Here is a 27,179-nt window from a genome sequence, read left to right as displayed (position 1 = left end):
CTTACCCTCAAAGTGCTTAAGGGCGAAATGACATAAATGTGTGAAAAGTTCAATGAAACCAGATTTGAAAAGCATTTCAGGACCATAGATCAAGATTTCATAAGGCAGTACAAGATTACTTAACAGATACTCATGGAAAAGAGTTGCTGTAGGAGCCCCAAAGGTGGAGAGATCACTTCAGGCTCCAGTGGTGAGGAAAGATTTTGTGGGAGAGACTGGTTTTGAGCTGTGTCATGACTTACTGAATAGGATTTGGAGAAGTAAAGTGGGGTGGGGGTGACAGGTGTGAGCAAAGGTAGAGGTGGCAAACTGTAAAGTACATTTCCAGAGCAGTTAGTAAACCTGTTTGACTGGAACAAAGAATTTCTACAAAGAAGAAATGGAGTGAGAATACTAGAAAGGTAGATGGGAAAAACTTTGTACTTTTTCCAGTTTCAGTGCTATAGAAGGGTACTGGCTGATGACAGCTACCCATTTGAATCATTGTAGGGATAAGAAACATGACTGCAGTAAGAAGCAGAAAGACATAGTGGAAAGAGCACCAGAACAAAAGTCAGAAGACCTAGTTCTAGCCCGAATTTTGCCATTTACTAGTTTTGTGACCTTTAATAATATATTTATTAATCACACATTATGTGCAAGGTACTGTACTAGGTTCTTGGGATACTAAGAAGAAAAACAACATAAATCACTTCTGAGATTCAGTTTCCTCATCTGTAGAATAAAGATAATAATGCCCAACACTTAGCACAATATTCTACACACAGTAGGTTCTTAATACAGTTTTTTTGTTTGCTGTTAACTGCCCTGCATCACAGGATTGTAGTGGGACCCAAATAACATAAGAGAATATGAAAATGTTTTAGAAACTATAAAGCACATCAAAATATGACAGTATTGTCATTTATGTTATAGGTTAAATGATTTCTCATTAGAATCCATAACCTGATTTTTAAAATAAAGTACTTTTTAAGATCCTAGAATTTAGCTCCATTATTGCCTTAAGCTCTCAGAGCTGTTTTTCTTTGCAGATTTATAGTACCATCTGCATTTTCTAAGAGGAAAGGTGATGGTAGGGAATTACATGTAAAAACTCAGTTCAGTTATTGTGGAGTAAATTTAGTAGAGCCTAGATATCTCTTATAACATTCTGCATTTACCTTTCACTAAATAGAACTATTTGGAGTATACTATCATGATAACAGGGGCTCCACCTTCCTTGTCTGTGTCTTGGAAAGATTTTTTTTAGTCAGAGTTACCCATACGGAGTCCCAGAACATCCTGGAAGTCAGAGACTGTACGCTGACCTATGGCTTGTTTTTTTGTTGTTGTTGTTTGTTTGCTTGTTTGTTTTTAGTTCAGTTAATGAAAGAATAATTGCGGAACTTTTTTTAGGGATCTTTAGTTGTATATGATAGTTACTTAAGGAAGAATCGTGATGAAATGGTTTTGTGAAAATTATAAAAAATGACTTATTGAAACAGTAGACTTTGTGATATGCTCACTTCTCATAGGGATTGTGCTAAGTACAATATTTATTTAGTTACTACTCTTTTGGATTAAATCATTCCTTTAAAGAATTGTTGAAAACCTTTAGATCTGCTTCTCCTACTCTCCTGATAGGTGCAGGCACAGATATACACACTTGAAAGCATGCGCACACGCACACTCACACACATACACAATAGTCATCCTCTTATGCAAGAATTCTTAACTTTTTTTAAGTCATGGACACCAGTGGCAGTCTGGTAAACCTCCATGGACCCCTTCTTAGAATAATGTTTTTAAATACATTAAATAGGATTACAAAGAAAATCAATTCTATTGAAATAATTATCAAAATATTGAAAAAAATAAGTTCATAGATATCAAGTTAAGAACCCTCTCTTCTAATAGTTCATTGTCATGTGACAGTGACCCTATGCTATCAAGATGGCAGGACTTCTTATACAACCTGGAGACAGGCTAACTATATATGTTCATCATTTGAGGACTAACCTGTGTAAATACAGAAATATACATCACCAGATTGAGTTAAGGTTGATAAATTTTTTCAGTCTCAGCAACTCATTAATGATATCTACTAAGCCACAGAAGGGTTGCTATCTGCTTTGGTGATCAGGAGCATCCACACCCAAATCGTAGATCACTGAAATATATGCCCAGACACACACAAACTTTTGTTGAAAACACATATTGACAATAACTTAAGACAGCTTCTTCCACTGCAAATATATTAACCAAATTCTGCCCCTAAACAGTTGTTGTTCTACATTTTTGTAGGGTTTGCCTAACAAGTTGACAGGATGACTGTGAATACTACATTCTACTTTGTATTTTAGGCCAGAGAGAAAGAAGAAAGACTTTTAAGGAGACAGGTTAACAGGGAGAGACTTGAAGAAAAACGTAAGCAGAAAGCTGCAGAAAAAACAAAATCTTCAAAAACCAAGAGTCAAGGTACTAAAGATAATTCATTTTTAAGATTTTAATTTTTTTTCCCTTATAGAAAATAGTAGTAGTTTAAAAATATTGTGAAAGGAAAAGGAAAGAAGTTCTTTGGCTTTTACCTATGAAAGTTATAGCTTAATGAAGCAATGAAATTTATTTTCATGGGAGTTAGTGAGTGTGTCATAGTCATATATCTGTGTCTAACTACACATGTGTATATGTATGAGTATTTATACATTTATAATTACCTGTCTACATAAATACATTTTTAAAGTTAATCTTTTAAAGGATGATATTTGAGTCTTCCTCCGATCCATTATGGTATGGAGGTGACCTGAAATTCTTAAAGGCTATGTTAATCAAACATAGGAAATGAAAGTTTCCACTAAGGCTAGAAAGGCTTCAAATACAAGACCAGCAACAGATTTCTCTCTGTTGTCCAAAAATCAGCTAAGTGTGGAGTTCCTCATCACCAGCAGGTTGGCCACTGAGTGATGGATTCTTTGGCCATGGCAACTCATTCAAGTGGTACTTCAATAACATTCTATAAAATACTTGCTCTTTAGGTAATGTGCTTTAAAAAAAAATGTGATTTCTTAATGATTACAAAAGAACTTGGTGAATATACAGTGAAGCTAGACACTTGGTATTCACTAATATTATCAAGTTTTGCTTAAAGACAGCTAAAATGTGACATTAGACAAACATGAACATTTTATTAAAATAAACAGAAAATTGCTATTAGCTGTGTACCTGTATGTTATTTGTCATTTTGGTTTGATTTTATTGAGCTAGACTGTAAAGTGTTAATTTAAAGTAATGAAACATTTATTTAGCTTTAGAAATGTGGAAATTGATAAAGATAGATTAAGATTTTCAAAAGGTTTTATGTTGTTTAAAATATAACTTGAAATTGTTATGGCAGTTTCTGCTAAATGGCCTCTATAATTCTGTTCAACTCTTTAAGATTCTGTAATGATATTATTATTGACACTTTTATCAATTCTAGATTGATTAGAAAGCATTGATGGAAGATTAATATATTTGACTTTTTAAAAACTGTTTTCTAAAGTTTATGTTGACTTATCCTAGGCAAAAGTAGTATGGACTTGGACGAGTCATCTGGAAAAAATGTGGAATCCAAAACTACCAGAACTAAAGAAGTACTTAAAGAGCGAAAAGTTTTAGAAAAAAAAGTAGCTCTAAGTAAAAAACGAAAGAAAGATACAAGGTACATTTTTTTAAATGTAAAATATGTTAACCTTCACAACTGTCATGTATTCCCATGGTACCTCTTCACTTTGTAGCATGTTTCACTGAGGATAGACTTACAGAGTTACAGATTAAGAAAAATACTTTTTAATTTTTATTAACAGTGTGATTCCCTTTAATTTGCATACTGCTTGTATAATTTATGAAGAACCTAAAAGTTTTGCCTTCCTGGTATCACAATGCCTACAAGTAGGGCTTATATGGTGCCAGTATCTAGGCAAATCTAGTTATTCAATAAAATACTTACTTCAATAAGCCAGTGTTAAGTACCTGTAGTATTCATGGTTATTGATAATAATAGATTACATTTATGCTTCTATAAATAAAGGATCCAGGATTGCAGTAGTATCAAGTCTCCTTACAGATTACATTTGCAAGACAAGTATGTGTAAAACCTTGTAGATAGCAAGTATTGTTTGTCCTCATCTTATAGATTAAAAAATTAAGGATCAGAAACGTGACTTGCTGCCGCAAGCTAATACATCACCAAAATTAAACCTAGGTCATCTGACTTCAAGTTCAATACTCCTGTTAAACCAACAAGCCTCTTTCCTTAATCTTATCTTTTTACTATTATCTTCTCTTCTTTTTTTTTAAACCAATAACCGTGAATCCAATTCTCTTTTATTACTTCTTGGTCATTGTTAACAATATCCATCATAGCCTAGGTAGAAGAGGTAGTAAGAAAATAGCTTTACTTTGAAGTAGGTGTAGGCAAATTTCATATTTCACTGATCAGGTCAATCACCACCCTTACTAATCACTGTGCTTCACTTACTTAGAAAGGTTTAACATTTTAAAAGATTGATTTTAAAATAAATAATTTACCTGTTTTGAATAAATTTTGTGATGGTCAATTCTAGAGACAAAGAATACAAAAACATAATCTTTTGTGATTTTATTTGGTTGTTCTGTTTGGAGAGCCATTTTGATCTTTGGAGTATTTTACTGTCAGAGAAACTATGCAAAATCAATAGTAATGTCAGTTTCAATAGGCAATAAAAATAAAAATGGAATTTGGCTAAAAATAAGACACTTAAAAATATATAAAACTTACTGAGTTAATGTTATTAAAGATCTAAATCAATAGAGAGGGAAAGGTCTCAAGAGTTAATTCCTAATGACTCAAAGGAACAATAAAGAAGAGGGAGAGAGGCATTATATAACTAGACCAGTGTGGGTACGTAGAGAATTCATCAACCAGTTTATTTTTATTACTTTTTGTTTTAAGACAAATGTGGAAGATGAGTGAATACAGGAGTATGGAATGGCCCTACAAAAGCCATGTCTCAAGTACTAAAGCTTATATGAGGCTGATGAGAAAGGATAAAAACAGTGAAAGTGTTTTGGATTTTTTTAAACCTATTTTGTTCTTAGAAGATCAGAAAAAATACTAAGATTGTTGCTTGGAGTGAATGGGACATGACAAGGGACATGAATGATAATGCCATAAATGAGACATAAAAGGTAATGAATAATGAAAACAGAATTATTAAATTCTTAATTTACTTCTTTTTTCTGCCAAGGAGAATAATCTTTGGAGTAAAAAAAAAAAAAAAAAAAAAAAAAAGAAGAAGAAAAGTGACTAAGATAAATAGGGAGAAAATGAGGAAGACCTCCAGCTACTGTACACACCCATTGGTAAATTTATAGGACATGGACAAGTGTCACATCAGATGGAAAGGCATCGATGGTTTGCAGTTTACGTAGTTTGAGGAAACAATCAGGTTGAGATCACAGATCCATTTTTGTATTTGAGTGAGGGAGATAGCAAGAGAGCACTTGCTCTTTATTAGTTAATATCACAAGCCTCCATGTCCCAGAAGGTACGTGGAAGGAAAATGTCAGTAATCTTTGGTGAATTGGGAGGTGTGGATGGTCATGGTGAATGGAAGATGTGCCACTGGACTGGAGAAGGGCAAGTGCCCTGATTTTCAAAAAAGGAAAGAAGGTGGATCCTGCATTTGCCAGTGAAGTTGACTTCGATTCCAGGCAAAAATCTAAAACATATTATTAAAAAGATATTTAGTAATCATCTGGAAAAGGAAGGTGGTAATCACAAACAGCTAACAAGAACAGATGTCAGACTCATTTCCATTTTTGTCAACGTTATTAGACTCATAGATCAAGGGAGTGTTGTAGATATAATTTCTCTTGATTTTGAAGAGCACTTGACAGTCTCTAATGAAATTCCCACAGACAAGTTGATGAAATGAGGACTAGTTCAGTTACATTGATATGGGACTGAATAACCAGAGCCAAAAAGTAGGCATTATTGGTTTCATATAAGGTTTTTTGTTTAAAAGGTCTGTGGTAGAGTTCCCCAGGTATCTCCTTGATTCTGTGCTTTTAAATATTTTTCTTAATTATTTCTATAAAAACATAGTATGTTTTGGCATGCATGACATTTCAGGTGCCATGAAGCTGAAAAATAGTTAATACGTTGGATGACAGTGTCAAGATCCAAAGAGAACTTGACTAGATCTTAGAACTGAATCTAACAAGAAGAGATTTACTATGATGTCTTATCCGTTGATTCAGAAAACCAGTTTCACAAGTAAATGTTTGGAGAGGCGTGGCTTGATGTCAGTTTGTCTGAAAATAATTTATGGATTTAGTAGCCTACAAGCTCAGTGTAAGTCAGTGGGTGGTCTGAAATAACAGACCAAAACTCTACTGTTATTGTGGACTTAGTCAAGAAAGAAGGCATAGTGTCCAGCACTAAAGAGCTGGTAGTCCTGCTTTGCCTGGTCAGAACATATGTGAAATTCTATGTTTAGTTATCAGGCCTTCCACAACAAAGAACATTGTTAAGCTGACTAGCATCCAGAGGAGGACAGCCAGGATGCTGAAAGGACGTGAGATGAGGCCATATGAAAATGGCAAAAAGTATTTTGTCTGGAGAAGACAGAGTACTGATGACAAAACTGTTATCTAGCCATGCCTTTCAAGTATTTGAAGGGCTGTCCTGTGGAAGACAGATTTGATGATTCTGCTTAGTTTCAGAAGGCAAAACTTACAACAATGACTGAGGCAAATTGAGGCTCAGTATAAGGAAAATCTTCCTAAAAATTAGAGCTACACAAAACTGGAGTGGATTATCTTATAAAATATAGAAGACATCTTCAGAAAAGGCTTGATGACCATTAATCTTTGTGTCAAAGGGATTCTTGTTCAGATGTGAATTAGACTAAATTGCTTCTGAGGCCCCTTCCTGCATTGAGATTCTGAGATTCTGTGGTCTGGCATGTTTAACGTCAGCTATCTAGCCTCTCCCAATCTGGATAATTGGTCTGGTTTCATTTTATTTTTTTAAACAACCCTTTGAGGTACAGCTATGACAGGCATAATTTGTCACCGTTTTACAGATGAGGAAATTAAGGCTTAGAGAAGTTAAATGATTTGCCAAAATATGAACTAGAACTTGAAGTTGCATTTCTGGCCTTTAATTTCAGAGCTTTTTAACTTTGTCATGCAGTTTGCCATCATACCAGTACTTGAAATAACAGAGGTGCTATTTTAGGTATAACCAGTCCAGCAATAATTTTGTAAATCATAGTTTTTTAGGTTGCAATAATTCTAAGAAATTTTTATCTATGAATTGAATTGAAACTGCATTAATATTTATCATTTCACTTTACTATTTCAATACCTAGGCATACTGATGACAATTCTAAAAAGAAGAATTCTGAAGAAGACCCCAGAGAAGCACTAAAAACAAATGAGGTATGTCATAACCCTTTAAAGCTTCTTTTTAATGCCCTGTTTTAAAAAATAACTTTGGGGAGAAAACTAGTGTGACACTCCTTTTTAAGTTAAAATTTTTTCCTATTAAGCTATTTCCTCAGGAAACCATGTTGGGTGTATCTTCATGATGTTGGGTTTTTTCTTTATTCTTTTTTTTTTTTTTTAACTTCTACTGTTCCCTGATTTTTAGTAGATACTCATAGTGCTTTGTTTGTAATAATGTAACTAAAATGTCTTATAAACTTCCAAAAGGAAAAGAATTTCAACAATTACTCCTTTCTTGTGTGGAGTAAGACAGAAGTTTAACCCGTGCCCAGTAAATTGAAATATAGTTCTTTGTGTAAAGATCAATGCAGCATCTTTACTTTCTTGCAAATATTTATTACTGTGTTATTTAATGTTTGTTATATTATTTTGTTGAAATTGAATTCTCAGTTCTTTAAAGAAAGTAATACTTTGACTGGAAATTATGTAGTATGAATTATTCAAATGAGATCAAATTAATTTCAAAATTTTGATAATAAGAGATGAAATTTACTTTTGTTCTATCTTTAAGAAGATGTCAGCAAGTGTTTATTAAACAACTACTGTGTACCCAGTAATGCTTGTAAAAGCAAATGAGTCAGGGGCAGCTAGGTGGCACAATGAATAGAGCACCAGCCCTGGAGTCAGAAGGACCTGAGTTCAAATCCAGCCTCAGACACTTAGCAGCTGTGTGACCCTGGGCAAATCACTTAACCCCACTGCCTAGTCAAAAAAAAAAAAACCCAACAACAAAAAAGCAAATGATATGAAAAAAATCACAAAGGCATAGATATTTTTGTAAATATATTTTGTTTTAACACAAGAGACACTGCCCAACAAACATATGATTGATACCTTGCCACCTCCCACCCCACATTGTTTTGTTCCCAACTCTTGGTTAGAAAGGAGTTTAAAAAAAACAAACCACAAAGCACTGAGGAATTAGGGAGTGGGGGTAAGGAGGGGATTTCAGTCTGTGTTAGTGGAAGGAGTATCCAGATAGATGAAATCATAGATCCTTGGAATATTGATGTAAATAAGTAAAATCTTTAAAAAGCATTAAAGGGTTAATTTTGTAAAATGAATAGATTTTGTGAGTTTTTAAAAACTAAAATTATGAAAGGCCATTTAATAAATATATCTGTCTGTCCTTAAAAAAAAATGGGGTTAGTATTTTAAGAGAGAAAAGAATTCTTCTAAAAGACTTTAAGATACTCTGTGAAACAAATGGATCTTAACTGTTTATTAAACCAAGCCTGCTCCCGAATTTCTGGTGCTTAAAGAAGGAATTAGTTTGCCTTTTAATCTGTATTTGAATTATATTGAAACGAATTTTCTTTAATTAAGATGTCTTACCATCGCATTGAATTCAACAGTCATTCTAGGGAAACAAAACCAAAACAGTACCTGTCTTCAAACATACATCCTTTTAAGGAAGCCATGGATGAGGAATAATGCAGGACCATAGATGTAAAGCTGGACAGGACTTCATAGGCCACTTAATCTAACCCCTCATTTTACAGATGAGGAAACTGAACCCAAGAGAAATTAAGTGACTTGCCCAAGATCACACAGGTTGTAAATGATATGTACCAAGATAAGTAAATAAAAGATAAACATACAGATAGATCAGTGGATTGATTGATTTACTTAGATGTGAAAAGAGTGCTAACAACTGGGGGCAAGGAAGAATACTTTTCAAACAGACAAATTAACAAATGAAGTAGCACAATGGATAGAGTTCTGGGCCTGGAGTTGAGAAGACCTGAGTTCAAATCCAGCCTCAGACACTTACTAGCTGTTTGACCCTGGGCAATTCATTTAACTTCTGTTTGCCTCAATTTCCTTATCTGTAAAGTGGCGCATAATAAGTGCTAAGTAAATGTTGGCTATTATTATTTGGGTTTTAATCATAACTGACATTTATATTGCATTTTAAAGTTTGCAAAATTTACATGTTATGTGTGTATGTATAAATATACATCTATATGCGTATATGTGTGTATGGGCATATATATAGTGAGAGAGAGACTGAGTATACACAGATACACACATAGAAAATTTTAATTGAGCTTCAAAACAGTCTTTCAGGGTAGGAATTATTCCAATTTAAAGATGTCCACTACACCAAAATGCTTCTTTAATTTGGGAAATTCAGAATTAAAACCTATAGTCTTTAAGTCGATATGAATTAGCTGCTGTCATCATTACATTACATTGTTTTAGTGACCTAAAATCATAAATATCAACTCCCTAAATGAAATATGTTACATGAAAAAGAAAGGGCATTTTTTAAAGTATCATATTTTTTTTTCCTTTTATAGCATTGTGAAAAGGTATCCTCTTCAAAGGATTTGAAGCACATTTATACAAAAAGTGACCCAAGCAAACCTGCCCGGAGACTTTCTGAGTCATTACATTCAGCTGATGAAAACAAAAATGAATCCAAAATGGAAAAGGAACAGAAAAGACGGATGTCTACCTCCTTTCCAGTGGAAGGAACACAGCAAGACACTGACATAAGAGATGCTAAAAAACATTTGGAAAAATCAGAGGTGAATGTTGAAGAAATTCAGAAGCAAAAGATTACACCTAAAAATGAAAAGCATCTTAAGAAAGATGATTCCGAAACACAACATTTAAAAAATATACCCAAGAAGGAAGTGAGATCAAACAGAGAAAAAACTGAAAAGGAGAAAACTCTATCAGAAGATAAATTATCTACAAAACATAAATATAAAGTAGACATTCTACATAAAACAAGTGATGAGACTGAACTCCATGCTTCTGAGAAAGTCTTGAAAGGAGATGAAAGTTTTCAAAAGCAAAGTCAACAACCAAAGGTTTCTTCTGATGATAAATCTGACAAAAAAAGCAAACATAAAAATGAACGGAAAATATCAGTATTTAGCAAAGATGGAAAAACAGTTTCTGAATATACTATAAAAACTGATGAAACTGTACGTAAAGAAAATAGCAAAAAAGATAGACATATTTCAGCTGAAAAAGTTAAATCAGAACACAAGTCAAGAAGATCAAGTGATTCTAAAGTTCAGAAAGACTCTCAAAGTTCCAAACAGCACAATTACACAAGTCAGAAGAAAAATGAAAATTATTCAGACGATAAATGTGATATGGAATCAACTAATTCAGATAGTAATTTGAAAACAGAAGACATTGTTCACAAGGAGCGAAGAAGAACAAAGAGCTTAGTTGAAGATAGATTTTTATTAAAGTCTAAATCAAAAAGTCATAACAAGCCATCGAAAGCAAATGAAACAGAATTACAAGAAAGTGTCACAAAACAAGCTACTCAGAAGACTGAAAAAGAAAAAATCTTAGACGAAAGCGACACCGATAAACAACGTAAACCCAAAAGTGATGATAAAGTTCTAGAGGAAACTAGTGTTGACTCTGAACTTGAAAGCACTTCCTCATCTACACTTGGCTCACTGAAAGATGCTAGTCACAAAATTAAATTCCCACTGGGAGAAAAGGCATTCACAAAAGAAAAACATAAGAGTGATAAAGAGTTGAGTTCTAGGCTTGAAAGGAAATTATCAGAAGGTCACAAAAGTAAGAGTTCAAAGCATAGTAGTAAGGAAATTAAAAAGAGGGAAGAAAACAAGTCAGATGAGAAGGATGGTAAAGAAATTGAAAATAATCATGAAAAGGCTAAGAGCAATAGTTTAGTCATGGAAAAGAAATTTAGTAGAAGGCTATGTGAAAGTCGAAGAGGAAGTTTATCATCACAAGAATCAACCAAAGGAGAGGAAAAGTTATCAACAGACAATATTCCCTCTCTTCAGAAACCACGAAAGAGTGGTGATAACTTATTAATTCCTGGGCAAGAGCCAATGGAAGTTGATACAGAGCAAATCTTTGTAAATGTTCTTGAAGTCTCTAAAACCCAAGATAAAAGCAGCATTAGCTCAGGGCAAGAAATTGGATCTGAAAACATTGTAAAACTTAAAACTTCACCCCTAGTTCCAAGTGATGAATTAAGAACCATTGCAAGTGATCTAAAATCAGTAGATTCCACCTTTAAATCTGAACATCAGTCAACATCTGGCAGTAATTCTGAAAAGAATATTGAACATGAAAATACCCTTGCTAAGAAAATAAATATTCCAGGACTTGTATCCAAGCAAAATTCTGAAGAGAGAGATTCCATTCAGCAAGAAGCACATCAAGGGGGTAAAGACCCTGAAATCAGTCATGGAATTTTGCAAAATGTCCCTTCAGAGAATGATGACACGCAGAAGAATTTTACAAGCATAACCAAACCCAGTGAGGAAAGTGTTTCTCCATTACTCAGTTCTCCCACTAAAGGAGAACCAACCCTTAAACATTCCATAAACACAAACTCCTCACAGTGCTTAGTTTCTACAGCTGGTGTACCTGAAGAAGACTTTCATAATTTAGATAGAAGTTCTTTAGCTGAGGAAAGAACTGTTTTGGAATTTGAAACAGCAAACACTTCATACATAAGCCACTCTGCTGTCTTGGGGACAAGTTTGAATATGAAGGAATCTGAAACCACTGAGTTGAGCAGCAGCAACATGGAACATGATCACAGTTCTTTCACAAGTCAGCCAACAAGAGAAAACAGTGCTACCATTGAAAACATTAAAGAAAGTGATCAGGGAACTACATTAGACAGTGAACAAGAAAAAGAAGAGCATAAAGTATCTCAAGATAACTTGAAAACTGACATGATTCTAAGCAATGAGGATGTTAACACAACAGAATTTGTCTTGACAAAAGTAACTGATGAGGGAAATGACGGTATAATTGTAGACACTAGTTTAGAACAGGATATGAATGCTGTTGTAGATACTGGCAAGAAAGAAGAATGTGATGCTGATTTTATAATAGAGCCTACTATAGAAAAAGATGCTATAAGTGTTAAAGCTACAGAAAATACGAACATAAACACTCTAATTATGAGAAGAGTAGAAGAAGCAGAAAATGTGGTAACTGATGTTAAAGGAAGGAATGAAAATAGTGAGGTGGGCACCAGTGCAGGAGGTAATGAATTCATTCCTCTACACCAAAGAAAAGAAACAACTAAAATCACTATAGTAGGGATTAATAAAGTGGAAAAGGTTGCTGTTGCCACCAGTACTGAAGAAAAAGATGAAGCAGTTACCATAGACTCAGTAAAGGCAGGTGATGCTACAGCAACTTCCACAGGCAGAGAAGAAAGTGAGGTCACTGTATTTTGTACAAGTATTGAGGCAGATGAAGGCTTTGTAACAGATATATGCACTGCAGATAATCGTGTTCCTATTGGAACAGAAGCTAATGAATGTACTGTTGTTGCAGCAGCTGAAGAGGGTGGTGGTGTCACTGAAGGATTTGCTGAAAGTGAAACTTTACTCACTAGTACCAAGGAAGGAGAAAGTGGAGAATGCACGGATGCAGAAGAAAGAGATAAAGACTCTGATAGAGCTCATACAGTAAAAATGAAGGTTAATGTAAATAATGCTGAGACAGAAGAGAAAGATGATGCTGTTACAAGTGCAGGCTCTGAAGAGAAACGTAATGGTTCCTCAAGCAGAAATTCAGGAGTAGTTGAAGGTACTGTTACTTGTATAAGTGAAGTAGAAAGTGATGGAGCTGTAACAAGTGCAGGCACAGAAGTAACAGAAGGATCTTTAAGTAGTCAAGATGTAGATGAATTCCAGAGAAATATGATCAGAACAGGTCCCCAAAAAGAAACTGAAGGTACTGTGACATGTACAGGACTGGAAGGAAGAAGTGATAACTTCATTATTTGCTCAGTGACTGATGCAGAGGCACAGGAAGAGAGTATGGTTACTGGTGCTGGTGTAACAGCAGTAGATACTGATGCCACAACTGGTGTAAGTGTCAACCAAGAAGGTGAAGATTCTGTAAATGATGGTACAGAAGGTGAAAGTGCAGTCACTAGCACAGGAATAACAGAAGAAGGAGAGGGGGCAGCAAGTTGTACAGGATCTGAAGATAGCAGTGAAGGCTTCCCAATAAGCTCTGAATCAGAAGAAAATGGAGAGAGTACAATGGATAGCACAGTGGCCAAAGAAGTCACTAATATCACACTAATTGCTGTTGGTCCATGTGATGATGAGGGCATTGTGACCAGCACAGGTGCAAAAGAAGAAGATGAAGAGGATGAGGGTGTTGTTACTAGTACAGGCAGAGGAAATGAAGTTGGGAACACTTTAACTTGCACAGGAATAGAGGAAGAGGTTGAAGGTGCACTGACTTGTCTAAGTGCCGAAGAAGGTGAGAACTTGATGATCTGTACTGTTATTGAGCATGTTGAAGCTGAAGCAGGCATGGCTGTCATAAATACAAATGACAGTGGGGTGGATAGTATGACTAGTGCAGAAAAAGAAATGAACCATGGAATGATCTACTCTAGTGCAAAGGAGATTGTTGAAAGCAGTGTGACCAGTGCAATTTCAGAAAAGGCAGACATGGCACTAATCCCAATGGATACAGAAGAATGTGATGGTCCCATGACCAGCGCAGCTATAAATAATGATAGTCAGCTTACTGGTGAAGAAAAAGATGAAGATGCCACAATTTCCACTGGTGTAATTGAAAGTGATGAGGTTTTAGTATCTGAAGCAGTCCCAGAATATGAAGTTGAGCACATTCTTCCAGCAAGTGAAAATGACGATGATCTTTCCACTGTGGCCAGTGAGAATAACAAAAATCAGAGTATTTGTGCTGGCAGCGAAAGCAAGACTAAAGGTTTGATGATTTCTACCAGCACTTCAGATGAATATTGTATCCCTTTACTAAGTACAATTGCAGAAGATAATGAAAGTCATTGTAGTACAGCAAGAATCAAAGAAAATGATGGGATTGTTGTAGAACTTGAAGAATTTGAAGCACCAATGCCCAGTGCAGTTATAGAAGATCAAAGTCAGCTTTCTGCTTCAGGAAAAGCAGAAAAGGATGAGTGTGCTATGATTTCTACAAGCATAGTGGAGGAGTTTGATGCACCTATGTCCAGTGCGGCTATAGAAAATTATGAGGTTCAGCACCCTATTGCCACAACTGAAGAAAGAAACGAAAACATCATCTCTGTAGCTGCTGAAGATTATGAGGCACCGATGTCCAGTGCAACCACAGAACTTGAAAGGCAGCTTGCTTCTACTAGCAAAGATGAAAAAGATGAATGTGCACTAATCTCTACAAGTATAACAGAAGAATGTGAGGGGCCTGTTTCTAGTGAGGTTGTTGAAAGAGAAAATGAACATCCTGCCACAATAATAGAAGAAAAAGATGGGAATGCTCTAATCTCTACCAGTTCAGGGGAAGATTGTGAGGGACCAGTGTCTAGTGCAGTTCCAGAGAACAAAGATCATCCCCCTGCCCATACAGTGGAAGAAATCAATGAAACTTCCATGATCTCTACCAGCACTACAGAAGAATGTGAGGTAGTCATGACCAGCACAGTCCCACAGAATGAGGATAGACTTACTCCCACAATAGCAGAAGAAATAAATGATGGTGCCATCATCTCCACAAGCACAACCGAGGAATACATAGTGGTTGTGACTAGCCTAGACAAACAGGAGATGAATCAACCTGCTGCAATAGGTGCTGAAGAAAATGAGAGCTCTTTTGTGGTATCACCTGAAAAAGTAAGAGAATTTGAAGATCCCATGCCAAGCATAGGTGCTGAAAATGATGACTCTCAAAGTCCTAGGCCAGTTGTAAAAGAAAAAGAGACTAGCACAGTGATACCAATAAACTCTATAGACGAATATGAAGGTTCTTCAGATAACGAGTTCACACAAGAAGAAAAAAATAATAGCTCCTTCAGCACTGTAAATATAGAAGACAAAAGCATTCATGATGCAGAAAAGGAAGTTGGAAATGGTGCTGCCACAAGCAGTTCAATAAGGAATACTTCAGCCGTTACTACAGAAACAATTCAGAACTCACTGGTGAATCAGAGCAGAAATAAAGAAATGTCTGAGGATGTGACTAAAGACTCTGTAGTCAGTATTTGGTCTTCTGCAGCAGTAAATGTCAGTCCTGAAAAAGCTGAAGATGTGCCAGATGCCAAAGAAGTAACAGCAAAGCTTTCTGGTATTCCTTTGGAGGAAGTAAAGCATAGTGACTACTTGAAAACTGAAAACCCTGAGTGTATTAGCGACCTAGGGTCAGAAATTATTTTTTCTAAACCCATGATTTCTCCTTGTGGTGAACAGGCCTCTCTATTAGCCCCTAAATGGAATAACAACGTAACTATAAATAATAATCACAATGCTGAACTAATTTTTGAAGCTACAGTAGAAAAAAATAGTGACCATGATGGCATAAAGAACTTAGTTGAGGTGGAAGAAAACCTTGGAATTAACATTTCTTCTATAGAAGATGTGAATGATGCAGGTAAGAATCTATTTTTTTATTGTGGTAAAGATGTTGTTGATGTTAGTAGAATGCAGCTGTCTTTGACTTAGCAAGACCTAAGGAGTTGCCTTAGGTAGATGAAGGTTAAATGACTGTACCAGTTTAAAAGTGTTAAGCAGAAATCAAACCCAGGTCTCCCTGACTCTGAGCCCAGCACTCTATCCACTATGGCAACTACTTTTTAAAATATAGCTAGAACTTTGCTATAGTTTTTATTTGATCATTCAGTTAAGATACATAGTGCTTTATAAAACATACCAAACAGACAGTAGAAGGCCATTTGAAATCATAATATTAACAATTTAAGTCAAGAGACCTAGTCTGATCTTCCACTAATAGACTGTATAAATTTAGGCAAATTAATGTTAATTTCTCATTTCCTCTTACATAAAATGATATAGAAAATGATAGGATTAAACTAGAAGATCCTTAAGGTCCTTTGTGATGTTGTCTAACATTCTGTGATTCTCAGTACTAACTGAGTTATACTGGGTGAGTCATTTTCCTTCTCTGATTATTGGTTTCCTCATTTCTAAAATGAAAATAATAACACCTATTTCATAGGGCTCTTGTGAGGATCAAACGAAGTAATGTATGTCCTGCACTTTGAAAACATTATAGAGTTAGGAGTGTCAGTTGTTAATTGCATGGCTAACTCCCAGTTATATAATAAAGTAGTTCTGTTTCATCAGTTTTGAATGTCAAGCTATATAACAGTTTCTAACATTAAAATTATCTTAATAGCTCTTTCAGTACTCTTGTAAATAGAGGTTTGAGACAGAAGTGGGCCTAAAAGTTATTATATCAACCCTACTTCTCAGTGGTGACTGGTTCAAAGCACTGTCTAGTTCAAGTTATAACTGCTATGATCTAAACATGTGACCTTAGGCAAATCCTTAGCTGCTCTGTAAAGTAACTTCTGGTTGTTGTGACAATCAAATTAGATCTGGCTACAAAAAAGCATTTTATAAAATACAGAGCTGCTTTACTTGAAATGGGGTGGGGAAGAAGTTGGATGTAGCAATAATGATCCTTCAAAAAAGAATGCCATTGAAACATTTCAAAGAATAGAAGGGAGCAAAAACAAACAAGACAGTTTTAAAACTAATGTAGAATTTATCACAATTTGTCCTAAAGCAAGCATTTCTTATACAATCTCTTTTTTTGTGTGTTCTATATATGGAAATGTTCCTTTTTTGGTGTAGACAGAACAAAAAAATAAAACATTTTATCTTTTGGACTGGGAAAAGACCGTCATCATATCTGCTAGGTGGTAACTTGAAAAAAATCATTTCAGTTAATTGATATTAAAAGCTAGATTGTAAAGGGTGAGGGAGGCTTATTTTTATAAAGGTGGTTTTTTTTTTCATGTATTTAAAAGCAGTAAGGAAGGAGCCAGTAGATAGGAAGAGATTGAAGGTTAGAGATGATTGAAGGAACTGTCTGCTCAAGGAGACTGGAAAGGATCACATCAAAGGCACATATAGAGTAGTTGGATGGTAAATTTTAAGATGAAAAGAAGGGGGAAAGTAGAGAAGACAGCAAATAGCCTCGGTTTTTTTTAGTAAAGAGGTAAAGTAAAGTAAGATGAGGGTGAGAGAATAAAATACAGACTCCTCTCTTTGGCTTTTAAAGCCCTTTACGATGTAACTGCAGCCTACCTTTCCAGGCTTACTATGCATTACTCTTGTTTACTCATTCTGGCCAGTAACTTCCCCTGTATATGACAGACTCTGTCCCATCTCTGGCTAGATGGTACAGTTAATAGAATGTTGGACCTAGAATCAGGAAGACCTGAGTTCAAATGTAGCCTTACTGTGTGCCCCTGGACAAGTAACTTGACTGTGTTTGCGTCAGCTTCACCCTCTGTAAAATGGGGGTAATAATAGTACCTACTTCCTGGATTTGTTTTGAGGATAAAACAACATAGTATTTATAAGGTATTTTGTAAACCTTAAAGTGCTGTATAAATGTTAGCTGTTGTTATACCATTGCACAGGCTGTCTGCCAGGCCTAAAATGTTCTTTCCTGACCTCCACCTCTTAGAACTTGAAGTTGGCAACCTTAAAGGCTCAGCTCAAATGCCATCTCCTTCAGTAGGCTATTCATGATTCCTCTAATTGGTAGTTCTCCAAACCCTTGCCAAGTTGCTGTTTATGTATTTTGGTGTATGCCAAGTTTATTTATCTGTGAAAATGTTTTATCTCACAAAATTAGAATATAAGTTCCTTAATCATAAGGGTTATCTCATTTTTGTATTTGTGTCCCCTGCACCTCGCACACTAGCTGGCACATACTAGATTAATCCTCTTTATAACAAATCAGAACTAATGCTGTTTGCTTAGAAATGGTTACAAAATCATTCCTTGCCATACTTAAGATGTAAAGTAAAACCTCAATAATTTGTACCATTAAAAGCAAAGATAGCCTAAATTACATATTTCTTTTTAAGGAGATAAAACTTTATGAATTACAATTACCATGAAGTAATACTGTTATATATTAGAGTTTCTTAGGCAGTTTTAATGAATGGTTACGGGTGATTTGTAAGTAGCATGGTATTGTGAGTATTTCTGAAGTGTTGGAAGCAGTTTTCTTCAACTGCCTTAAACTGAAACCTTGTTTGAACTCTTACCTTCCTAGAGAATCCCTTCTTTTCATAATTCACTGGTATACCTAATCCTAATCTTTGTCTTAATTAGTAGGATCTTAGTTAATGAAGATTTCCTACATTTATGTAAAGGTGAATTTAGTTGGTTCATTTTAATCATCTTGCATTTTCAGAAAAACTTAGTTTAATAGCAAGTTAAAATTAATGAAATTTTTTGTTATAGTAGTTCATATGAAAGTGAGAGAAAATAAGTTGTAAATTAATTCCACCACCATCTTCTCATAGACTGTTTAGGAACTTCTGACCTTTAGAAATTATTTCCCCTTGCATAACTCCCATTAGTATTGTCCTGGACATAAAAACTATAGTTAAATTTAGGGTTGGAAGGACCCTTTTAGGTCGCATTGACTAAATCTGTCATTTTGCAGATGAGGAAATTGAAGCCCTGAAATTTACTATGGATAGCTCTCATTATCTGTGGCCTAATTTTCAAAGACATCCTTATGCCAAGTATGATTTGGAAAAGAAATTCAGAGCATGTTACTTTAAAATATATTTATAGATGCAGCATTGTATAGTGAAAAGAACAGTGGAGTTAAAGTCAAGAGACCTAGGTTTAAATGCCATCTTAATAGTTATATGACCTTGTACAAATTACTTAAAGGCCCTAAGTTTCGGTCGTCATCTGTAAAAGTGATATAATTATATTTACCTAGTACCCACCAACTTCACAAAGACGTTGTGAAGAAAGCATTTTGTAAAGTATTAAATAAATATGAGGATTAGTATTTTTACCCCATGTTTTTATTTTTAAATACTTTGTATCAAAGCAAAAGACAACTAAGCAAATTTGTATTTGCCTACTGACATAACTTATCTGCTTTTATTTTCTTCATAAAATATTTCAAAATTAAATTCTTAAATTGGTTTAATATTTTCTATTTCATTAGGCAGTAGAGAGACTCTACCAAATGTTTTGGAAGGATTAGAACAGAAAACTAACTTGGAAACTGAGGTATGGCTGGGGATTCTATTATTCTGAATAATAATAGTGTAACATTTTTTGCCATATACCAAATTGGTCCAAATATAGATTATTCCCCATAAAATAAAATATATTTGAAAGAGAAAAACATTGCACTATATATTGGAAGATAATTATATAAAATTACCATGTTAACAAAATATATGTTGTGAAAATTGGATAATTGAGAGACATAAGAGCAATGCATACGCTTAGAAGCTACTTCTTAGGGACTAAAATGTCCATACCCTTTGACATAGAGATTTCTCTGCTAATTATATATCCCAAGGAAGTGACAAACAAAAAGAAAGGCTTCATATATGCCAGAATAATTATAGCAGCATTTTTTCTGGTAGCAAAGAATTGAAAACAAAGTAGATACCTATTAATTGGGCGATGGCTAAATAAATTGTGGTACAGGAATGTATTGAAATAGTACTGTGCTATTAAAAACATATGTACACACACACACAATAAATATTGAAAAGCAAGAAAAGACCTAAATGAACTGATGCTAAATGAAGTAAGAAGAGCCAGGAAAATAATATCCACAAAATGCACAAATAGAAAATATTTGGACTTCAGTAATGTAAATGGAAAGAAGTTGCCACACATTTGGAAACAATTGTTAGAAAATTACAAACAAGCTTGACTCCACAGAAAACATAAGAAGACCTCAACCCTACAAAACTTGATAGAAGTAGGGAATCTGTAAGTGTGGAACACTATGTATATGATCAGTTTTGCTGAATTTTTTTTCTTTTCCTCTTTTATCTTTTTTCTTTTGAAAAAATCTTTCTATCAGGTGGCTCTTTGTATAGGGCAAGTGTAAAGGATCAAAGAAGAAATCTAGATGATTAAAAATACAAAAGCTGTCAGTGTTGTTTGGGGGGGGCGGTGTTCTAAGCTACCCGTCATCAGGGCTAACAGCAAAAGGATCTTAGGCTCTGTCCCATCGGCTGGTGCTGTTAATGTCACTGACATAAAAGGCTGTGTGATGTGGATGAAAGAACACTATACATAATACAGTTAGCCCCCCTGCCTCATACCACAGAAGGCTAGGGGCAGGGCAGACAAAAGCCAGTCAGAGCATGATTATGCCGTAAGCCATGTTTTAGGGGAAAGTATAGTCTTTATTTGGACCAATAGGGTGGGTATATGCTTATGTTTAAATAGTACATAACATCTATCTTTGTTGTACTTAATATTCTTACAAGTAGAAATCATCTTCTCTCTTATTGAAATTACTTGTAACAGGAAGCTTTGCTTCCTTTCAGATATACCGTAGCCAAATAATTCAGCATTCCCCAAAATGACAACTCCCCAAACCCAGTTAGAGTACCGTGCCATGATGGGCACTTAGTTGATTTTCAGATTTGTTTTAATTTCTGCACAAGGCCATCCTACACTTGTTAGGGAGTTAATACTCTAAGGCTTAAGCAGAAAATCCTATGTTCTTCTATGGATGAAGCATGGGAAAACAAGGTGAGCAGTTTCCTTCATAATTAAATGTCAGAGTTCTTGTGGTTTTTGAAATCAGTATTATCAGTTGCTGGGTTTTTTTTAATCTGTGTATGTTAAAATCATGAACCAAATATTTGTTGTAAATCATTTTCTGATACTTCAGTGTTCACTACAGTTAAGCTGGACTTCTGTTTGGGCATTATTTTGCTTTTTCTTCAATTTGGATCTCTAGATTACTGTGCTTTCAGAAGAGGAGAAAAATCAGTATATTTCAAAAATACCAGAAGGCCTTGATGGAGAAGGAGAAAGTGGAATAGGTAAATCTCATTGTGATAATAATTGTTTTGTTTTATTTTGTCCGTTTTGATACAGACTTACCCATGGCAGATAAAAGTTTCAGGGCACAACAGTATGTATGTTAAATTATGTCTATCCTACACTTCTGAAATTAATTCAAGGAGAATAACTAAATTCTATCTTCACAATCTTGTTCTCTTCTTTGAGAACAAGTGTTGGGTAAAGTTGCTATTTGAATTTGATATCATCATAGGTAAAAGGAATGGTGACTTTTCTTTCACAAAATCTTCAACCTAGCCAAAGGCCTAAAACAAGAGTCAGTAATCTACAGCCCAAGGGCTAAATCTGACTCACTAGCCTGATGTTTTTGGGGAAGTAAGCTAAGAATGGTTTTTTTACATTTTAAAATAGAATAAAACTTTACTAAAAAAAAATGTAAAACCCATTCTTATCGCCTTTTACATTTGCCAGCCCCAGGTCTGAAAGGTAGAGCTGAAAACAGAACAGGTTGGGCAGCTAGGTGGTGCAGTGGATAGAGCACCAGCACTGGATTCAGGAGGACCTGAGTTCAAAACCGGCCTCAAACACATAACACTTATTAGCTGTGTAACCCTGGGCAAGTCACTTAACCCCATTGCCTAGCAAAAAAAAAAAAATCACAAAAAAACCAGAACAGATTATGCAAATAGTATCTAAAATGAAAACTCAGAATATTCTACTTATGTTCACTGTATGGAAAAGACCTAATTCTGTGTTGATTGCTATTAGCATTGCCATGCTTGCCATTAGTAATATCTGAGGGTGGGGAGGGTGCTGCAAAAGATGGAAGTATATAGTCATAAGAAACTGCTTAGGTCAAAGTTTAGTATTTTCCAAATTTGAGATAACAGTAAGATTCAACTGAGATATAAAACTAGCAATGTTGATCAAATTTTAATCTTTTAATGGTAATAGTTGATAACTATCCGGTGATTTTTATTAATATAGAAAAATTACAGTGAGAAGTTGCTCTACCAATGCAGATGGGCGGCTGTTATGCAAATTAAAGTTAGGAGAGTCATATGGGCCCTGAGAGGTTAAGTTGCTTGTATAATAGGGTCATCTCACTAATATGTGTTAGAGGCAGGACTTTAACCCAGGGCTGCCTGACTCTGAAACCAGTTCTCTCGATATACACTCCAACATGTGGTTTCACTCACTTGTTGTAAGTGACTGTTTGCTTAAGTATTGCTAAGTACTCAGAAAGAACACTTTTCTCAGAATCAAGAGTTCCGAGCTTGAATCCTGGCTCTGACACTTCCTAACTTGTGTGATTCTATTCACTTATTTTCTTTGGACTTCTGTTTCTTTACTTACAAAATGAGATTGATAATACCTAAGCTTTCTACATCCCATGGTTTTAATGAGCCCCTGTGCTGGCCTTAAGGTACTATATAAATGCAAGTTGTTTTCAAGTCAAATCAACAGGCTTTTAAGTGCTTATTCTGAGCCTGGTACTGGGCTAAGTGATAGGAATACAAATAGAGGCAGAAAGACACCCCTTTCAAGGAGCTTACATTCTAATGGGGGGAGACATCACACCAAAGGAAACTGGAAAGGAATCCCAAGAATAAGGAGTAGAGAGAGCAAAGAAGATATGGCCAACTTGGTCACTTTCCTTAATGGAGGTTCTGAGAGGAACCATCCCTTCAGAGAATGGGGCTGCAGGAATAGAGGGAACTTCATGAGGCCCTGGTTTTTGCCTGGTAGAGAAAGTCAGTAAAATCAGGAGGGGACCACAGAAGAATTATCTTAATTTTATATTACAACATAGAATCTCTTCAGAAAGCATTTATTAAACACTTAGTAGGTGCTAGAGACTACGGATAGAAAAAACAAAAATGAAATCACCCTTCTGAAGAAGTTTACATTATTGGGAAAACAATATGCATATTGAAAATGAAATACAGAAAATGCAGAGTAATTTCAGAGAAGAGAGAATTCAGATAGACTTCTAGTAGGAAAAGAGTGAGCTTTGAATGAAGCTAAGGATTCCGTGAAGGGAGACCGCATTGGAGACAGCCAGTGGAAAGGCATGGAGACTAGAAAAGGAATATCATATACAGGGAATAGCAAGGCTAGTTTGGGTGCACCAGAGTACATGAAGAATATATACACACATAATATTTGTATATACATATATACACTTATATGTACATATATGTGTGTATGTATGTATAAATAATATTGCTTATATATACTTAACACATACTACATTATGTATTTATACATACATACATTTGATATGGTAAAGCCTGTGCTTTAGGAATATCAATTTGGCAGCAGTGTGGAGCATGGATTTGAAAAAGAAGAGAGTGGCTACAGGGAGATCAATTAGGAAGTTATTGTAATAGTTGATTGAAAATATGTTAAGGAATTGAACTAAAGCAAGAGGCTAGATAAGTTAGAGAGAAAGGGGCAGAAGTAAAAGATGGTAAGGAAGTAAAATTGACAAGACGTAGCAATTTAGGATATGAGGAATGGAGTAGAGGGAAGAGTCACAATAGTCTCTTTGGTTGTCAACTTAGATGACTAGAAGGGTAGCTTCAACAGAAATAAAAGAGTTGGGCAGAGAGTTTGGGGGGAAAGATGAGTTCTGTTTTGGACTTGCAGAAGTTGAGGTGCCTGTGGAATATCTATTTGAGATTATACATCAGGCAGCTGGTCATGCGAGACTGCAGTTCAGGTGAGAAACTGGGTCTACATATATAGTTCTAGTAGTTATCTACGTAGAGGTACTTTAATGATGCTTTAATACTTTAATCCATGGAAATCTGTCGAGATACCCAAGAGCAAGTATAGAGAACAGACCCCAGGACAGAACCCTGGGATATATTCACACAAAGAGGTGGAACAGAGATAATAATCCTGAATAGGAAACTGAGAAGTATCTAGACAGGTAGGAGAACAAGGAAAGAGTAGTCTCACAAAAACCCAGGGAGAAGATGCCTACAGGGAAGGATGGCAGCAATGCCATATCCTGCAGAGACGTTAAGTAAGAAAAGACTAAGAAGAGACCCTCCTGTTTGACAGTGATCATTGGTAGCCTTGAAGAGAACATTTTCAGTTGAGTGATACAATCTGAAGCAAAATTACAAGGAATTTGTGAAGTAAGGTGAGAAAACAGACTAATTTGGTTAAATTTCTTCTCTCAATGTTTAGTGAGAGATATTCATTATGCCAAATTAAAGTTGAGTTCTGGTTCTACCATTGACAGGGTTTGTGAACTTTATTATGCCAAATTAAAGTTGAGTTCTGGTTCTACCATTGACAGGGTTTGTGAACTTTAATTGGGTTTTTACCCTTTCAATAGTTCATACTCCATACTTGTAAAATGCTTTTAATTTTTCAGGATAGGATTATCACTTTGAACATTCTTCAAAATATTGTAAACAATATTCATTTACCCAGCCAGCTGTCCACTTTAGAATCAGAATCTTGGCATTGGAAGGGAACTTTGATACCATACATCCTAGGAAATGTTTATAGAACATTACATATAAGTATGTAGAGAGCAATATAGAATATAGTTCATTGTCTCTTAGATCTTATTCTTTGGCTTCTTTTTTCTTTTCCTTACTGATTTCCTGTAATACTGATTATCCTTGGTAAAATTATTTTAGTGAGAAAGTAAAGAAACAGTAATTTCATATTACTACAATTAGTTTTTAATCCTTTTTAAACTGCTTGTTAGCATTATTTGAGAACTGCAATAAGTATTGACACTTGACTAAATTGAATTTTCGGTATTAAATCTATGATTAATTTAAAATTTGAATAAAAGTCTATCTCTTGCATTAATAGAATTGTTATATATCTTTAAGTTTTCCAGTCATTTCATTCTGGTGTCTTCATTAACAAGAAGCACACAGAGATTTACATCTTGGAAAGAGTATTTATTGTGGAAAAGACAGCAGGTCATAAATTGATCTTTTTGACCACTTATAGAAGTTTTCATTATTGTTGTTCAGTTGGTCATTCAGTCATAGTCTTACTCTTTGTGACCCCATGGACCAGAACATGCCAGACCCTTCTGTGCTCCACTGTCTCTTGAAGTCTGTCCAAGTTCGTGTTCATTGTTTCCATGACACTATCTCATCCTCTGCCATCCAGTTTTCCTTTTGCCTTCAATCTTTCCCAGCATTGGGTCTTTTCCAATAAGTACCGTCTTCTCATTGAGTGACAAAAGTATTTAAGCTTCAGCTTCAGTATTTGACCTTCCAATTCCAATGAATTCCATCCTGAATTAATTTTAAGTATTGACTGATTTGATCTCCTTGCTATCCAAGGGACTCTCAAAAGTCTTCTCTAGCACCACATTTCAAAAGCATCCATTCTATGACGCTTAGCTTTCCTTGTAGTCCAACTCTCACAGCCATACATTTCTGCTGGAAAAACTGTAGTTTTGACTATATGAACCTTTGTTGGTGATGTCTCTACATTTTAGTATGTTGTTCAGATTTGCTATAACTTTTTTTCCAAGGAACAAACATCTTTTAATTTCATGGCTGCAATTGCCATCTGCAGTGATCTTTGAGCCCAAGAATATAAAATCTGACACTGCTTCCATTCCTTCTCCCTCTGCTTGCCAGGAAGTGATGGGCCATTCGGCAAGTTCTTGGGTTTTTTTATGTTAAGCTTCAAGCCAGGTTTTACACTCTCCTCTTTCACCCTCATCAAGAGGCTTCTTAATTCCTCTTCATTTTCTGCTGTCAGAATGGCGTCATCTGCGTATCTGAGATTGTTGGTATTTCTCTTAGAAACCTCAATTCCAGCTTTTGATTCATCCATCCTGGTATTTCGCATTATGTACTCTGCATGTAAGTTAAATAAGTTGACGATATACAGCCTTGTCTTACTCCTTTTCTAATCTTAAACCAATCAGTTGTTCCATGTTTGGTTCTAACTGTTGCTTTTTGGCCCATACAAAGCAGGATGATCTGGTTCTCCCATCTCTCTGAAGACTTGACACATTTTATTGTGATCCACATAGTCAGAAGCTTTAATGTAGTCAGTGAAGCAGAAGTAGATGTTTTTCTGGAACTTCCTTGCTTTCTCCATAAACCAGTGAATGTTGGCAGTTTGGTCTCTAGTTCCTCTGTCTCTACAAAAACTGTTCTGATTATTCTTGGTTCACATATTGTTAAAGCCTTGCTTTCAGAATCTTAAACATAACCTTGCTGCCGTGTGAGATGAACATAGTTGTTCGGTAATGAGCATTCCTTGGCATTGCCCTTCTTTGGGATTGAGATGTAAACTGATCTCTACAAATCCAGTGGCCACTGTTGAGTTTTCCAAATTGACTGGCATATTGAGTGCAGCACTTTAACAGCATCATCTTTTAGAATTTTAAACAGTTCAGCTAGAATTCTGTCACCTCCACTCATCTTACTGTATGCTTCCAAAGGCTCATTTGACTTCATTCTCCAGAATGTCTGGCTCTAGATCAGTAACCATTGTGTGATTATCAGTGATATTAAGGTCTTTCTTGTATAATATTTTAACTTATAAAAGTAGTGATGCTATTAAAATATTATCTACTAGAGAAGGAAGCAGTCTGTAAGTACGGAAGGGATGCTTAGACACACTCAAAAGCAAAAGAAAAAAATTATAAAAAACTTTAGATTGGATAACTAAGAGGTTACTAAGTTGTAACAGCAACAATAATAATACATTTTTACCTTCCAGTACAGTAGTTTGCAGCACATTGCGTATACAAAATAATAGAATAGTAACTTGTCCCAGGACAATTTCTGTCTCAGTTCTGTTGAAAAAAAAGCAGGGTCATAATATTATCTTTACACTGTTTGTATAGCACTTTAAAGTTTACATAGC

General features: G+C 35.2%; 1 protein-coding gene across 1 annotated transcript in view; it reads left to right on the top strand.

Annotated features, from left to right (window-relative positions):
- The window catches only part of BOD1L1 (biorientation of chromosomes in cell division 1 like 1), an 89,251-nt gene that overhangs the window by 19,299 nt on the left and 42,773 nt on the right, over positions 1-27,179 (top strand). Inside the window, exons 7-12 of the mRNA XM_027836610.1 lie at positions 2,343-2,457; positions 3,541-3,679; positions 7,377-7,446; positions 9,816-15,888; positions 19,471-19,535; positions 21,241-21,325. Of these exons, the coding sequence (XP_027692411.1) occupies positions 2,343-2,457; positions 3,541-3,679; positions 7,377-7,446; positions 9,816-15,888; positions 19,471-19,535; positions 21,241-21,325 (6,547 nt within the window). The remainder of the gene's footprint in view (positions 1-2,342; positions 2,458-3,540; positions 3,680-7,376; positions 7,447-9,815; positions 15,889-19,470; positions 19,536-21,240; positions 21,326-27,179) is intronic.

Source organism: Vombatus ursinus, unplaced genomic scaffold (assembly GCF_900497805.2).
Source record: "Vombatus ursinus unplaced genomic scaffold, bare-nosed wombat genome assembly UNPS02014818.1, whole genome shotgun sequence".
NCBI classification, from domain to species: domain Eukaryota; kingdom Metazoa; phylum Chordata; class Mammalia; order Diprotodontia; family Vombatidae; genus Vombatus; species Vombatus ursinus.
The sequence above is the reverse complement of the archived record's forward strand: the minus strand, read 5'-3'. Positions and strand labels throughout refer to the sequence as shown.